Source organism: Limulus polyphemus, unplaced genomic scaffold, assembly GCF_000517525.1.
Source record: "Limulus polyphemus unplaced genomic scaffold, Limulus_polyphemus-2.1.2 Scaffold3196, whole genome shotgun sequence".
Classification (NCBI taxonomy): domain Eukaryota; kingdom Metazoa; phylum Arthropoda; class Merostomata; order Xiphosura; family Limulidae; genus Limulus; species Limulus polyphemus.
In genome coordinates this window covers 33,669-52,543 of record NW_013668806.1, presented here as the reverse complement: position 1 = coordinate 52,543, position 18,875 = coordinate 33,669, and the positions used below count along the sequence as shown (strand labels likewise).

Below are 18,875 nucleotides of genomic sequence, written 5' to 3'. Positions count from 1 at the left end.
ATAGCTCCGTCATCTCTTGACCGATTTGAGATATAATTACAGTTTTGAACTCAGGAGGTCAAACCCTTTTGACTGATCAATTTACTCTAATCCTGCCTAGAAGAATTTCAATTTGAGGGTAGGTTGATAAAGATCCTGATGAGTAATAAAACCAAATCAGGTATACGCACACCCCCACGCTTGGTATTGCTGTGACACAAAAATATCTATATATAAAACTCAAAATCTCTCTGTTTGTTTGCAACGTTCACTGCACATGTCACACTTCCCTCACGTGATGGTGTGCAAAACGACAACTTTTCATTGATATACGCATCTATCATCTGCTACTGAACCAGTAATTTTATCATTAACATATACACAATACATGAATAAATTTTATGCAAACTTAACATTTTTTGGTAAGTTTGAGTTAACATTTAATTTAGAATATAGCATTATATGCCTATTTAATTATAGATCATTAACTATACATCTACTAATACATCATATATTTAACCTCACACACAAAACAAATGTATGCAGAATTATAATGTTGTATGTGAAAAAGCAAACAGTAGGCCTAGCCTATAAAATAAAATTATGCCATCTGCCATAAAATAGAATATGTGAAAAGAGTAAGGCTTAAATTATAATACTTATTGCATACAATGACATTAAAGTCAAGTCAGCATGACCGGTAGAATGCTTGCATGAGGTGGAAGATGGGTTGAACTTGGTAATTTTTTTTTATATTAACATTACAATAGATAGGCTTATTTAGTTATAAATCATTAACTAATACATCATATATTTAACCTCACACACAAAGGAAATGTATGCAGAATTAGAATGTTGTGTGTGAAAAAGCAAACAGTAGGCCTAGCCTATAAAACAAAATTATGCCATCTGTCATAAAATAGATACATGAAAAGAGTAAGGCTTACATTACAATACTTAGTGTGTAAAATTAGATTAAAGTTAAGTCAGTGTATGTATTTTATTCTACTTTATTTTCTCCAAGTGGTTTCATACCTGGAAGTGAATTTTTGGTACATTATTAAGTACAATATTGCATTTTGTTTGTAGTATATTTCATACATCAAAGTGAATACGGTATCACATGCATAAAAATATATTAAATTTACATTAAAGCAAATTGAACACGATATTACATGCATATTCATGTTTGAAAATTTTGATATTTGAGAAGGGGGGATGGGGGGAATAGAGCTAGGCTTATCCTGTTCGTCAGAACGGGTACTCATACAAGATAATCTAAATATTCCCCATAAGGGCCTATTTATCCTTGTCAGTGAAGAAAAAACATCGTTCATAAGGAATCCCTGATTTAAAACAGGTTCATAGTTTAATTTCAAAAATCAAACCTCAGATTTTTTTTTTTTTCATAACTTCACAAAATATTTTTTTACCTATTGAAATATGGAATAGGGAAACAGAGAGAGTTAGTTATTTTTTTCAAAAACCCGGGCAATCCTGCTAGTAGCTAATAAAAAGGAAAAAAAAAGTCTTATAGATTAATGTATTCTAATCCTACCTAAAAGAATTCAAGTGCCGCAGCTATTGAAGATTCCCCCTTGTTTTTATGTTGATCAGCAAGTTACATCTTATATATTCAGTCAATTTAAACCGGAATGATATTCATTAACGTATCTATTTTAAAAATTGCAATAGTCACCACTTTTGGATATAAAATATGAAAAACACTGCAGAAATTGACAAACACTTATTGGTGACCTATAGCCTGACCTTTCAAAACTGCAATCAGTGATACTACATATAAAATGTTTGCTAACAATACTCTTGGTCGAAATAAATTTATACTAACAAATATACTTTCTTTCCAATAAATTAAATTATTTTATTTGTGTTGTTTAAATACACTAAACTTAACATTAATTTTCAATAAATAATGAGTCAAGTCACCAGAATATCTTGCCATTGTCTCTCATGTTCTCTAAACCTAATAATGTTTACCTGTAGTTTTCAAATAAATATAATTTACCACTAAAACATTTTAAGGAATAAAAAGATCTGTGGCTTGTTCTCAAGTCTTCTAAATTTCTCACTACATTCCATCCACTTTATTCACTTTACAATGATGTAAATAGTTTATAATCTGTATCCAGTAGTATTTAAACTTTTCCTGGAGCTATATTGAAAGCTTAGTTTCATTAGCAGTTGTTCAATCACTTGCTACAAGGTCACAAAAGGGTGGGAACCAAGAGCATTTACAAATAAAATTTAGAGAAAGAGAAGAAAAACCATGAGTAACAAAACATTGATAATTATATTCTCGAGGGATGATACTTTCTTAGAAAATATAAACTTATGCTTTCAGATGAGTGGAAAAATTCTAAAAAATAAAAATTTGTAAGTGCATTTTTTTTATAGGAGATACACTTCAGGGCTATGCAAAAATGGAAATTTTAACATGTTTTCAATTTTCTTTGCAAATTTTACTAAATAAATGTTTCAAGATAACAAACCATCAAATCTGAAATATTTTTAAGTAAACAGTTGTTGAAATAGTGTTAGAATTATTATTTTTACTTAAATTTTGAAATTTGATAAACAGATGTACACTTAACACCAGAAAGGTGCTCTTTGTCCTGAAAAGGGTTAATATGGATGTTGATATATTTTGATTTTATTACTTAAATGTTGCATACTCTGAAAAGTAGTAACTTTTCATCCCTTTGGAACATGTTTAAGTTTGGATTGTACATAAATCTGTTCTGTTGTACAAGGTGGGATTATTGTGGATTTTTGTTATGCTTGTGTAACACAGTTGATCAGATTTTATAGAAATTCACACTACACTACAATAAAACAACAATCTAATCACATCAAAGGACAGAAAAAAGAAAACACAGGTAGATACAGGTCATACATAACTTATTTAATAACCATAAAATGAGGAACAAATGAGGACATTTTGGGTAACATTCTTTTCATTTTTGTTACACTGACATATAACGTTCTATACGCAAAAATAAACCAGTTTAAGCCTATTTCATGTAAGCAAATACTGACTGCAATTTTATATTAAATGCTTTCAATTAAAAATCATGAAACTGAAGATACACTAGTTTTATATTTGATAATAATATACAAAGACAAGATATCAGTCAAATCACTTAAACACACTTAAATAAGTGAACAAATGAAAAAAAAATTAATAAACCTAGGAAACGTAAAGTTTATAATCAGCTACTAAGAGCCTCTGACACTTACCAACAGCTGGTGGTGAAATAGTTTTTTCCTTCACCATATCTGCACTATTTCCAAGAGGTAAATCTTCAAAAACAATAGCTTCTCCACCTAAATAAGAAATAAATAAACAGATGAATTAATAATTCATAAAGGAAAGCAAACTAATGGGCATGTAGATTCTAGATCTGAAGATGAAAAAAACAATACAAAAACTGAAATTATTTAATTCAACATTCTATGACACTGTTTTAGAAACAATATAACTAACAGCCCTCAATATGTTGTTTCTTTTTAAACTGACAAACTAATTAGATATTTACATAGATAAACTACTCCCTTAGTTTACATTAATAATGGCTTGGATATAAGGCCTTCCCTGGTGTCAGAATAGCATGCACAATAAAAATCACTCATCTTTAGTATTTAAAACTTTTTTAAAAAGAACTGCTTTTCAAGTACTCTTTACATATTAATTTGGGCCAAATTACAAAATGAATATTACCAGTAAACTAAAATTAGCAATCAGATGTGTATATGTGTGTAAATATATCAGAGTTAGGGGAGGTAAAATACAGAAACAATGTCTAAACAGCAACTAAAGTTTAATTTATTACAGTTGCTAGGGCAAGTCATTCTCAGGTGAAATCACAGGAAATATAATAATATGGTTCTTCCCTGTTTAAATTCAAACAAAACAGCATCAAAAAGAGGTGATTAAAAAAGAAAAAAAAAGAAAGAAATGAAACTACATATTAAGGAATTTAACAAAAATTATGAAAATTGTCTTTGAAATTACCAAATGTTTTTGTTATTTGTATACCTAAAGACACATTAAAACAACTTATAACTACGTTGGAAATGTCTAAGAAGTCTAAATTTGTGAAATGGACAATCAAATATTAACAAACTAACACAAAGGTGGTGAAAGTAAAGTTAGTTAATCTGTTAATGCTAACAGTATAATAAGTATGTTTTACATATGGAACAATCAGTTAACACCATGGTAAGTATGCTTTAGATACAGAACAATCTAATTACAAAATGTAAGGTTAACTGCAGAGATATTCACTAAAATTATCATAATAAGTAAATGTTTATACCTGAACAATCACATATACTATCACAACTAAGGCTGTGGAAGTAACTGAAATTTCAAGATTGAAATGAGCCTTATTTTAGGGTTGTCACAAGCTTAAATGCAATGAATATGTGGCTTGAAGCTTTAAGTATGCAACTAGTAGAAAGTGTGGTTCATAATATTTGAATAAACAAATGTGGGCTCCAAATGAAGAAGTAAGGTTAATATTTCTGATAAAATAAAAGTATTTTAAATTATAAAAAGTTGATTAAAAATAATATTTTAGTTGACTGCTTCCTCTATGTCCCATATCATCCTCCAAGCTGTTAATGTGTAGATGTTTATGTATATATATATATATATATATTCCAGTTGTCCTGCTTGTATTTGTCAAACACTTTTTTAAATATTTAAGCTAGGAAGAGAATATATTATACGAATTAACGGCGCTTGTGTAATATATATAGAGCTTTAAAAATGTTCCAAGACAGGAAGATATAAATAACGAATTGTTATTAATTAAGTATGTAGCTATTGATTGAGAATTTCAACCAAATATAGTAGACAAAGCACTTAAGAAATTTAACAAAGGTGTAAACACAGTTAAAAATACTAAATTAAGATCTATTTATGATAAAAACAAAACAGAAACTTTAAGTTTACCTTATGTTCCAGGTTTAACAAGTCAATTATATATAGTATTTAAAAAGAATCAGAATTTTTATCCTATCTTCAAACCAATAAATAAGATACAAGACATGATAGGGAATACTAAAGATAAAATAGAATTAACAGACAAAACAGTTATTTACAAGATGGACTGTGAATGTGGTGGTATTTATATTGATCAAACTAAAAGAAGTTTAAACTACAGATTGCAAGAACATAAAGGTTATATAAGAAATAATAAAATATAAACCTCAGCTATAGTCAAACATGTAAAAACTAACAACGTACCATATTGTGGGAAAAAAACTTTCATTTTGGCTCAACCTCGTAGTATTATAGCATTAAATATTAGAGAAACGTCAGAAATAATAAAGTGTAGAAAAAATAAGTATTACATAGAGACGAAGGACCAGCAAGTCAATATGTTGATATATCACGAGATATATTATAATAACTAGAAAAAAATAAAAATAATAATAATAAAGTAGACCAAGGAAATATATAAATAATAGTGAAGCAAAGCAAAAAGGGGTAAAAGTATAATGCATGGATTGTAAGTGTCTTGTAAGTAACTCCTGAAGATGATATAGATCACATCAAAACTAGTACTTGTACAGTGTTGTTTTAAAGTGGAAGCAGTATGACTTCAATAAAGTTTTAATTGTGTAAATAGTAAATGCTGTTTTTTAATTATTTACTATAATGAACAGTTCATAGTGACCATTTTGAATTACATAAGAAATTCTAATTTTTATATAAATTATCCCCCCTTGTTGAAAGGCTCTCATTTAATACAAAATGTTAATGACTAATTAAATTTACAACGTTTCATCCACTGGATAGACAACTGGAGTTATTAGATAATAAAAGGCCACACTATAACAGATAGTGATATTTGATTTTTTCTGTGCAAGTTGCACTACTGAACTTGTGTTGCATTATTTACTAACATTATTCATTATTATTTCTGAAATGGATAAAGGCATGTTTGATCAGAAATGATTGTACCTACTATTAATATATTATTAGAGCTTACTATTCTTATCATCCTTTATTATCAGTATTACCAGACTGTTCTGTACATAAGTACACTTGGAACTGTGTTAACATATTGTTCTATAGAGCTAACATGTTTTAACATGGTAATCTTCCTATTTTCACCTAGTTTTTTTCAAGTAAATTTTCATATGACAGACATTTCCTAAAAGTTATAATTTCAGCATTTTTACATAAATTCTTGAAAAAAAATAACCTGAAAATTTCCAATTTGACGAATGAATCACTAATGTCAAACTCAGTCACCATTATATTTGATTTTAAAACATGCAGTAATCTCTCACTCATTGATGATAAAATAATGGAAAAATATTTTGCTATCACCAATAGAATAATAATGTTTCATTTAAAATATACCACAATTGCAATTAGAAATAAGTAAGTAACCAGTTAGCCAAGTTATTTATGTGTGTTATTTGAATAGGATAAACATAAAGAGAATATTAAATGAAGATTGTGTCATCAAAATATTTTACATTTCCTACAATACTCACTAAACAGTAAACTTAACTAAGCTTAACTGGTTTGATGATGATTTTATTTGGTAAGTATAATAATAAACTTGTATCCTAAAACACTGCAATTAAAGAAAAAACACAATATATCTATTAAAAAGTAAAAACTTATTAAACTTGTAGTAGTTTTCTTTGTTACCCATTCCACACATCTAAAATTATATAAGCTTATCTTAATTCAAGTTATTTGATGCCTTCTCATTGAAGAAAACTTCTGCAGCTTTCAAACAAATTTAATTTAAGACAGAAATACATTCACAATTCACAAACAAAACATTTACAAAACTCTTAAACCTATACATTTACTTTGTTTCATTAGATACAACTGTCTAATCTTGCTCTATCCAATCATATTTATTTCCTTTATAGCTGTTTCAATATTGAGTTTCATTAATAAATGATCAAACCACTCCATGTGGTACCATTACAAGGTTTCAACCAAGACATATACCAAAACTAAGGGAAAAGCTTGAAATTCAAGAAATGGATAATATATTCTCAAGGGGTGATAGCTTCTTAGCAAAAATAGTTATTCTCTGGGATAGGCAGAAAAATTTTAGAGTAAAAGACAAATGCATTGTTTACAGGCTTTATGGTTGTGCAAAATGAAAATATGAACTTTTTTTCAATTTTTCATCATGAATTACACTTAAGTAAATATCAGAAAATAAAATACTAATTCTAGTATAGAAGATGTATTCATTTACCAGTCACCTGTTGCAACAATACATTGTACACTTTTCAGACATGTAATTCCAGACAATTTAGCATTGTTTTTCACATTCATAAGTGTGTTTACAACAATGTTGGAGGCTCTATAGTTACTCAAAGGCTTTATAATCAATAAAGGGAAAACTAATCCTACCTTATTTTAGTTGTTAGGAAAATGTGTACTTAGCAAAAGAAGACCTAGTATTTTTGGATATTCTTCAAGTAGCCTAAATTTAAAGTCAAACAATGTAAAAAATATATAAATAGGAATACCATCAATTTATTTTGTAAAATAAAACTTTTGATAGATTTAACTTTCTGTTGTTTTGAATATTGTGCAAACTACACAAGGGGCATCTGCATTAGCCATTCCTAATTTAGCAGCGAAAGACTAGAGGGAAGGAAGCTAGTCATTACAACCCACTGCCAGCTTTTGGGCTACTCTTTTACAAACATATAGTGGGATTGATCATCATATTTGAACACCTCCATGGCTGAAACGGCAAACATGTTTGGTGGAATAGGGATTGAAACCCACAACCTGCAGATTGCAATTCAAGCACCCTAACCACCTGGTTATCAAATGAATAACAATAAATCTAGAAAGTATATTCAGATAAGATTGTTGTTTAATGATAACACAATAATACTATGTTTAACTAGCTGCAGTAACATTTCATTTTTCTTCTACACTAAGTAAATATCAGAAAATATTAAACTTATTTACAAGTTCAAATTGTTGAAATATAGTTAGAATTAACATGTCAAATTTACTAAAATTTGTGTCTCAAAAAATTTATAGAAATAGGAAACTGTCTTCAGGCTTAAGGTACTATTTTTGAAAGTTAACTGTATAATACTATAACCAACTTTTCAGCATTTTTTACATAAAAGATTTTCATTATAATGATATAGTAGTTTGGATCAATATCAACTAAAATGTATCCTAAACAAAGTTAAAATAACGTTAATATATTCTGTAAATGATTAGCTCAGTCATGTTATAATACAGCAATTTTACAGTTTATATCTTGATTTCTAGTAATGTGATTAATATGAAAATAAAAACAATTAAAAACAAACGCTTCAAACTTTTAATCAAAATTAAATAGTTATAATCATAATTACAAAACAATTATAGTGTATGTTTGTAAATGTAAACAGTATGCCTATCTACAAATAGTTTTCAAAAAATCATTACTTATACAGTCATGCCACTTGCATTTTTACTTATTTTAGACATCAACAATATTAAAAACATCTTTCTCATGAAAATTATAACTTCTAAAAAAAATAAAAACTTTGAGGAAAATAATTCTCTACAGACAAGACATATTATTAGAGTGTCTAGAAAAAGCCAGGGTGCAAAAAGTTACCAATGACAACATTTAATTGACTTTCATATTGTTGTGTTAGATTAGACATAATCAATTATTGGCCGAGGTCTTGACTGGATTTCTGTAGACTCAAGATGTGTTGATTTCTGAATACTTCAAAAAAATCAATTCAAAATTAGTGACAGTAGCACATAGCCTTAGTAGCTTTGCCATAACAAAAACAAGACAAACAAGTTTGGTGACAATGAAAATCACACCTAAGACCCTCAAATCACAGTGCACCCCTCGTTCCCATATCACCAGGACACACTGGCCCAAGGCTATATAAACTTGAAGTACAAACAAAACAAATTTATTTTGCTAAAATCAGCTCAACTGAGTGAGTGAGAGGCATCTGACCTGCTCCTTTTAAGCTCAGTCAAGGAAGTTCTTGAATGTTCTAACAAACTGAGCATGCAAGGGTTTTGTGATTCCTGGGCAGAGCAGGTGAGTGTGGGAATGAGAAAAAAATGCTGCAATTTACAACAATTATATCGAGAATAAATAGTATATATGAACAATATATTCGGAATTTTACACCAATATAATACACTCAATGTTTGAAGTTATCACAAACGTATGTGGAATTTTACACCAATATAATACACTCAGTGTTTGAAATTATCACAAATGTATGCCTTTTACTCATTAAACTGTTCAAGCAAACTTAATTCCACAGCATAAACCTACTTTACTGAGTTGATTACATGGTATTTTACACAGCACTGATAAAATTCTGAGATATTACAATAACTCAAAATCTAGAGGTGATGGGAAATTCTGACTACATTTTTAAAACTGTACAATTTTGATTTTCTCACCACCCCTGTATGATGTCCTGAGTTTAACATAAAGTATACATTTATATTATAAATATTATTAAGGCACAGTGTAATTTTATAGCCTCCAATCTTCTTTGTTTATGGAGATATAAAACAAAAAGACAAACCCACTTCCTATGCTCTCTATCACATCCTTTCTTTCAGTAATTTTCTCTGACAGTTGTTCTTGGATTCATTGTGATGACAGTATTTGAATTATTTGGCCTACAGTTTTATTGCTCCTATCATCAAGTTCACATCATCCAGGTCAGTGAATTATTTTAAGGTACTTATACCTTACTTAGAAAGCCATATAAATTACAATACTTAGAGGACATTGTGTTCTTTGTGCATGTTATTATTTTGTTTTAAATTGCATATTTGAAATAAACAAAAATTATTTTATGTACTACTACCATGGTTAGAAAAATGAGGGCTAAGTTTCATTAAGACTGACAGCAAGATGATAAACATAAATACTAAATTTCTTGTTCTTTATGTATGCTCTTTATTCATTATTATAAAAGTAAAAATTACAAAGGTTAGATAAGAAAATATAAAGGAAAAAGTTAAATGAAAAATTTCTTAGTGAGGTCTGCACACAAGCTGTTTGTGAATATAAATCATTTAGAGAGCTTCAGGCAAGAACTCACTGCGTAATGTAGTTGTTTTCTTTACACAAGTTTAGTAGTTGGACAATTAAAAGAGCAATAAAACAATAAAATTAAATGAAAACAGTTGTGAAAAGGATAAAGAACTGAAGATTTTAGGATAACTAACTATAATTGTCAGCCATTATTTAAGAAAGAAAGAAGGATTAACTTAGATTTATTTCATTTTTTTATGATGTTTACAAAGTTAGTCAAATGGACTGAACCCATAAAGTGTAGAGAAATACAAGATAAGGTATGAAAATTTACTGAAAAACTTCTGATATTAACTTAGAAGGTTCTAAAGGTTATATAAATGAAGTCTGGAAACTAAGATAAAACAATTTATTTTTATTCATAACTTGGAAATCAACTTGCACTCAGACTAGTGTTTAATCTACAAATTTAGTCAGAGTCTGACTAAAGTAAATTCAGAGACAAATCTTTCATAGAAATACTTTATTAAAAATTCTGATATTTTGTGTACAACATATTTGTAACGTTTACTAAAAGCTTACCAAATTTTGTGAAGATACACTGAGTAAATTTGAAATTATTATAAATGTTAATTCTCCTATATGGGATTGGTCCAACAGGCCAACCCCATGCACATAGGGTTAATGCACCTCAAGATCTTAACTAAGGCCAATGATGAAAACAATCAGTGTATTAAAAGATTACTGTTGACAGACAAACCACAGGTTAATAAAACTGATTTAACTGCAAATATTTTTTTTATTAACATCATAACACCATCAGTTATTAAAAACTTACCAGCAGAATGCTCTGTTATTGTGTCACTACTGTTTCTCAATGGTGATGATGTAGGTTCAGTACAGGAAACCTCTGTTTTATCTGCAGAAATATCCATGCTGCTATCAACATGTTTTTCTGTAGAGTCAAGAGGTTCAGAGGTGTCACTCTTTTCTTTATTCAGAGGTCCTGCTAATCGATCTTCACCTCGTTTTGTACTGCTCACTGTTCCTAAGCCTACTGATACTGGGGAAAGTACAGTACCAGTAGTAAAACTGTCCACCTGTGGCTCATCCACACTTGCAGATCTGTTGGTATGTAACACTAGGTTACTGTTATTATCCCTTCCATTTACTATATTCACAATCCCATTCACCATAACAGAGTTGTTAGCTTCTGGATGCCAGCTGAAACAAAGAAACCAGTAAACAGTTGAAGAATTGTAAAACTACTATAACTGAAAATGCCAAGTTCTATGATGTATTAATGTGCTTCCCCGATTAAACACATTTTAAAAAATTCACATAATAAACAATATAATTATTAAAACTTTAAACACTGACATCCATATAATCCTTAAATAAGTTTGTTTATGGCAAAGTTACTAAGGATATTTGCCGCTACAACTAATTTTGAACTGTTGACCACAGGGAAGGCAACTGCCAGCAGCTCTTGGGTTACTCTTTATCAAAGAATTGAGAGATTAATCATTACCTTATAACACCCACACAGCTGAAAGGATAAGCCTGTTCAGCACTGAATCAATCATGCAATCCATATTTTGTGAGTCAAGCACCCTAACCACCAAGCCAAGTCAGGCTTTTTAGAATACAATTTTTTTAACAACTACAGCCCATTAAGGATAATTTTAATATCTTTTCTCACTTCAATACATCTAATTCAAAAGAATGGCAAGAAATATTTTTAAATATTTTGAGTTAATGAAGTACCACTGAAGCAAGAAATTACAAATGAATGTTTGGCATAATATAAAATCACAAAATATTAGAAACTTTGATTTGTGTAATTTTGTGAGAATACCAGTCATCAGAAAACACTTGTATTTTGTTCACCATACACACAATCTTTAACATTGTCAAAATGAATTTTATGTTGGCCATTAGCTCATGCATTATGAAATTGAAAAAAATAAACTTTATTTATCTACAGTTCAGGTCTACCAATTTTTTGTAACAGCAAAAAAAAAATGTGTGAATTTTTTCTGTTAACTGAAATATTATGATAAATATAATTTCTGTTATTTTGCTTGCTCATTTTATACTGTTAAGACTTATATTTGTCATGTTGTAATTTAAATATTAGCTATAAGAAACTGTAGGGTTTTAATGATGACATTTAGATCAAATGGGGTTTTTAATAAGAAACACCTAGAGCAACTACAAAGTTTTCTGGTACATCCAAAACTAGATTATGAATACAAGACAGTTGTGAAGTATGGAGAGTTTTACTTTCAAAACATAGTTGAATCTGTTAGTGTCTTTTAGTGAAATATTTAGACCTGTGTTTGCTGTGGCACTTTTCAAGTAACTTTGCACAAGTGTTGAAACTTATACAAACATGAAAGGAAGAAATAAACTAATTTGTTACAGTTTACTTGGACTGGACTTTGAATTATTTTTACCAGTTAATTTAGAAGAACATGCCAAAAAAAGAACAATGCAACAATGGTATCAGAGGATCTTGTGGAGGAAATAAAATACAACATTGAATATATTTGAGATAGAACTTTAACTGCTCAAGATGAAAACCACTAGGTCAAAGAGTGAAAGCAAAGTATTACTTGAAATGATGAAATTACTAAAACAATACCAGGATGAACAAGACAAAAAAGAAAAAGAAAGGAAATTAACAGAAAACTAGAAGAAAGTTACAGAAAATTAGGAGAGGTCCATAAAGAAAGAGATGGAAAAATAAAGAAAGGACAGGACAAAAAAAAATTAGAAAAATGGGACAGGAATTTAAATGAGGAGTTAAAAGAAAGTTTCACTAGTTAACCCTCATGCTACAGGCTCAGTCAAATTGACTGACTTTGTAAACCCATGTCCATTTTAGACCATTACAAACCTATAGTGGATATACAGAGGGATTGAAATAAGTTTGTTGAGAGGTTGTAAAGACAAAACTGAAGAAATACATCAAGGCTGTAGTGAGGAAATTATTTAAGTCAAAAGTGAAAGAAAGAAAAGAGATAGAAAAGAACATCAATGATAGAATAAAACATCTGGACAATGAATTATTAAACCACATCTCTTTCTGTATTGGCTCAGGAGTTCCAGGCTGAAATGCCATCTGCTACAAAATATAGAATAAAAACTTAGTCTACATCTATTACCACTAATGCTGTGTCAACTGTTATGGGAGAATCTTCCTGGACTACTACAGCCATGACACTAAACTAATAATTCCATTTCCAAATTTTAGTGCCCAATTCAACTAATTGAGAAACCAACAGCACATGATGGGAAGGTACTATACCAAGACCAGTTCAAATTCATTTCCATAACAAACAGGTGGAATAGTGAACAACAAGCCATCCATCTTGCTGCCCATTTAAAAGGATTAACTTTGAAAACATTAAGTAACAGACATAACAGACAGACATAACAACTATCCGCATACTTCCTTTTCATGCAACACTCTGAACCTGTTGGATAAGGTGACTAACTAATGCTTAGAGCAGAGTTCTGGAAAAGAGTATGGAAGAAAGAAAAGACTTTAACCAAACTTGCAGAAGACATGGAAAAGCTTGCCCAATTATCTTACTTGGACATTCCTTGTGAAATGATGGGTATGTTGGCATGTGACCAACTTATAGGTACTACAATAGATGAGGATATGAGGATCAGGCTGAAGCAAATTAAATGTATGTACTTAAAGGAAGCTTAGCAGTTGGTGATGGAACTAGAATCCATTAAATTTGCAGCGAAACAACTAAAGACACCATCTTCAAGTTATGAAATAGTCAGATTTAGTGTTGAAACATCAACTTCTACTGACAACATTTTACAATGAAGAGAATTAGTTAGACAACTAGTAACATAGAATGGAGGGAATAAACCACAAGACAATAAATGTATGGGTAATTGACACTGAGGAAGAATACATACTGGGAACTGACTTCATGCAGAAACATCAGTGTGAGGTTAGTCTAGCTTGAAATAGCTTCATGTCTATGACCAGGAAATCTATGTGAACTACAAAGTAATTACTACAACCAGAGGTTGAACTTTCCATAAGAATAAGGGGAGCAACCATTGTACTACTGAAAAGTACAGTAATCATACCACAGCTTCTTGAAAATAAACTTACATCTAGCGACTGGGCCAAATTAGAAAAAATCACTCTAGCATGTCCTGATGGATTAATGGTTGGTAGAACTTTTGTGTATTTGAAGAATAGTGATGTAATCATTAGTGCCATGAACAAAACAAACTATCAAATCAAAGTAAAATCTGGATGGGACATCGAAAAATGTGAGGCTGTTTGTTTGTTGTTTTGTGTTTATTTGTGCAAAGCAATTAGGCTATCAGTGCCAAACAACTGGTAAAAAAGCTGTTAGTAAAATACAATAAAATGTAAAAAGAAGTTAAAAGCTAAACAATGTCCAAAAGGCTGGTAAAGAACTTCAACAGATGTAAAAAGGCCAATGGCTCATAAAAATTTAAAAACACAATCAAGCTGGGCAGTGTCACCATCACCTATAACACCATCCAATGTCAAAGGTAAACCCGTAGAAAACAAGTCTAAAATGTTGCCACTGCTGGCATTTGTAACAGCAAAACAAAAGTAAAAGGTGGACAATTGTGATTTTAGTGTCACAAAGATCACACATTTCTGAATGTTTAAGAGAACAGAGTGAGAACTAACATTAAGCAATTCCAGGACCAATAGAGCTAAGAGAGTTAGTGTACTGCTTAGTTTCTACATGATCAAGGGCAAGAGAAATGGCATATAATTTGGCAGTGAACACAGAAATTGTAGAGAGGATCCTGTGAGCAACCACCAAGCCACAAAACACCATGGCAAAGCATACAGAAACACCTGATTTCAAACCATTCATGAAAATGGGAACAGAAAAATGGTTCAAAAGATATTCGGCAAAGAGAAGATGGTACTTCCAATCAAGAGTATCCACCTTCCTCAGATGACTCAAAAAAAGGTCACAGGTGTGGATGATAATGAGCCATGGCAGTATGGACCGATCATCGGACTCGGCAACATCTTTCAATGACAGACCCAATTCAGCCAGCTGTGCCTGGTAACATAGGCCAAAAGGAGGAATGGCAGACCATCTTTTCTGAAAGAGCACAGTCCACCAAAGAAGGAAAACACAACCACAGACAAAATGCTGTGGTAAGGATCGAAGCATATTGTAATGAAAATTGTAAGAGGCAGAGGGGAAGAGGAGGTTTATGGGTCACAGTGTAAAAACTCTGGACCAGTAAAATGCAGAAAGCCCCCACGCACAGCCGAAGCCTCAAATGATGAACAGGGTCCAACATATTCATGGCAGAGGGCCTGGCAGAACCATAAACCAGAGTCCATCTTGAATCATATGAGGGCATGATAGATCTTGAACATGGAACAGTGGTCCACTACCCAAGAGGTAGAAGAGAGGACATGGAGGATGTTCAGTGCCTTTGTACACTTAAGACAAAGCTTCTTGATTTGAGAAATGAAAGTAAGCTTACGGTCAAAGATAAACCCCAAGAACTTTGCCCCAGGAACCACAGGAAGAACAACATCATCATCTAGATGGAGCCCAGGATCAGGGTGTAAACCTTGTTGGTTGAAAAAATTAATGCAAATGGCATTAAAGAAGGAGAAGGTAAAACTGTTTGCTGTGGTCCACTTCAACAATGAGTGAGGGCAGTCTGAAGCTGCCACTCAATAAACCTTATGTTCAACAACCGACAAGAAATGTGAAAGTTGGTGACATATAGGCCATTTGCAACAGTAGAAGGAAGTTGTTTAGTGATAGTGTTGATCTTGATACTGAAAAGGTGACACTCAAGACACAGTCCTGAGGGACTCCAAGTTTTGTTTTGTAAAAAGTTGGGAACAAAAATGGGTCAATTGACCATGCAATCCATATGAATAACAGCCCTGCAAAATACCAAACCTTCAAGTGGTATCATAAGCCTTCTCAAGATCAAAGAAAACAGAAACATGATGCTCTCTCTTGAGGAAGGCTTCCCTGATAGAGGTTTCAAAATGAATCAGGTAGTCCAGGACGGAGTGATATCTATGAAAACCACATTGGGTATGCGAGAGGAAGTTGTTTGATTCAAGGAACTAAAAAGACATGCATTAACCATCCTCTCCAAGACCTTACAAAGCCAGCTAGTCAAAGCAATTGGATGATAATTAGAAGGAATCGTAGGATCCTTCCCAGGCTTTGACATAAAAAAGTAGAACAATAGCATTGCACCACATATCAGGATAAAAATTCTCCTGCCAAATCCAGTTGAAAACAACCAGAAGAAGAAGGAAAGAAAGAGAAGGTGCAGTATCTCATAGTGAACGTCATTAGGTCCGATTGATGTACTGCCAGACCGATGAAAAGCAAGCTTAAGTTCCACCAGTGTAAATGGGTGATTATAAACATAGGGACGATCTGTTTGTTTGTTATGAATTTCACGTAAAGCTACACGAGGGCTATCTGCACTAGCCATCCCCAATTTAGCAGTGAAAGACTAAAGGGAAGGCAACTAGTCATCACCACCTGCTGGCAACTCTTGAGCTACTCTTTAACCAATGAATAGTGAGATTGACCGTCACATTATAATGCCTCCACGTCTGAAAGGGCAAGCATGTTCGGTAGGATGGGGATTCAAACCCGTGACCCACGGATTGTGAGTCGAGTGCCCTAACCACCTGTCCATGTCAGGCCAGAGACGATCTGCTTGAAAGGAAACGGATGCTTGCTCAGCCTGAGACTTGATGGCCAAGAAGGTGGGAGAAGAGACAGAAGTGCTGGAAAGATAAGAAAAGCTCTCCCCAAGAATGTTGGCAATATTCTGATCATCACTAGCTTTCTGGCCATTGGAGAGCAAAATGAAAAGGGGATGGGAAGAAAACTACCAACTGACCTTCCAAGTTTTGTCCCATATGACTTTGGAACTGGTGGTAGAGGAGATGTTGGTTGTGAGCTTAATCCAAGATTCCTTCTGGCTTTTACGTCTGACCTGCAGAGCATGGGCCCGCTGGAAAGCAATAAAGTTGGGAAGAGTGGGATACCTGCAAAAGGCATCCCAGTCCCATTTCTAAGCCTTCCATGCATGCTGGTAGGCAGGAGACCACCATGGATCAATATGCTGTGGAAAACGTGTCAAGGTTTTGGGGATAGAACAAACAGCTGTTTGAATTATACAATCAGTCTAATGATAGCAGGATCAAGTTTCAAGAGAGAGGTGAAAGAGAGACATTCAGCCTGCTCCAACTTCCACTGTGGCACTAAGGTAAGGTGGCATCTACCACATTCTCCCTCAAAACGATGGGAAAATGATCACTGCCCTATGAGTCACTGTCAACCCTCCAAAAAAATGAGAAAAAATGAAGAAGAACAGATATACAGATCTATAGCAGTAAAGGACTGACTAGGTGAATGAAAATAGGTAAAAGAACCAGTATTGAAGAAAGAAAGATTGTCATCTGAGAGCATACGCTCCACTGAGTGACCCCTCCCATCAATATTAGCACCAAACAAAGTAGATTGTGTCCACTAAAGTCTCCCAAGATGAAAAAACAGAGACTACAATTGTTCTACAAGAGCATCAAGATCTGATTGATCATCTCTCCTGGAGACAGGTTGAAAGAACAAACAGTGATGGTAAGACTATGGAGATATGGATGGTTACAGCCTCCAAGGGTGTATTACATGGCACAGACAAGATGGGTACATGCTGGTGAACCAGCAGTGCCACACCTCCATGGACTCGTCCATCACACAACATGTCATTCCGATATAAAGAAAACTGCTGAAAGGTGACAGTATCATCAGGTATCAGGAATGTTTCCTGTAAGGAGAGACACACGAGATGATAGGAATTGATCAAGGTCTTAATGTCATCCAAATTAGAATGGAAACCTTGACAGTTCTCCTGTATCAAAGTGGCAATTTTTATTTAGGTGGAGGTAAACTTGGCAGAGAACCCATTTGCTTGTTACCACAACGTTTCTCTTTAGCAGAAAGAAGTCTATCGACCACCATAGAACTTACCCCAGGTTGATTGGGCAGATCTCTGTCAGTAGAAGGAGATTCCAGGGTCTGAGGGCACGAACAAATAATAGTTCTGCATCTAGTGCTGAAGGTGATGCACTACAATGCCAAACGAAGACATTTTAGCAATGCCAGGGCTTCGTGAGCACTATACCCAAACATCAGCATCAGACATAATGTCCACAACACCCGTTGAGAATGCTAACACTGGTACTTAGTTGACCCTAGCCCAAGAAGACCAGCCAACTGACCATGGGGGAGCCATCCGTCTACAGTAATTCAAGGCCAAAGTTGTGTGTTAAAGTGCCATTGACACCCTTCAACCACCAAGATCCTTTCCTTCCCTTCACAGGTTGCCACACACAGCAAACACGTGGGTGGATATTCAGATCACAGAAGAGGTAAACTGAAAATACAGAACCTTCCGTTGGAGGTCTCCTCACCATGTACAGGAATCCACCTTAAGGAGTGTGAGGATGTACAGGTAGTATTTCAGTATTTCAAAGAACTTCAGAAGCAGCCACCTCTGATGAAAGATAAAGGAAGTCCAATGTCAAATCCTTACAAAATGACAGCTTACCACTTTTCTTATGAGTTGTATGACCATACTTGCAGAGATCTTGCAAATGATCAGCACAAGTGGTAACACAACTTGCTCATGGAATATCAAGACACCTTCTACAGTGGACCTCATGAATTAACCCTATCAGCACAGGTACCTTTTACTGCACATGACACAAGGTTTTAATGTCTTACATTCAAAATTTTATTGAACAACTTTTTGTTT

At 32.8% G+C, this 18,875-nt stretch overlaps 1 protein-coding gene across 1 annotated transcript in view; it reads right to left on the bottom strand.

Annotated features, from left to right (window-relative positions):
* Positions 1 to 18,875, bottom strand: part of LOC106468870 (serine/threonine-protein phosphatase 4 regulatory subunit 2-like) — a 49,984-nt gene that overhangs the window by 4,610 nt on the left and 26,499 nt on the right. The window contains exons 7-8 of the mRNA XM_013929318.2: positions 10,867 to 11,252; positions 3,238 to 3,324 (exon numbers count right to left, since the gene is read on the bottom strand). Coding sequence (XP_013784772.2) covers positions 3,238 to 3,324; positions 10,867 to 11,252 — 473 coding nt within the window. The remainder of the gene's footprint in view (positions 1 to 3,237; positions 3,325 to 10,866; positions 11,253 to 18,875) is intronic.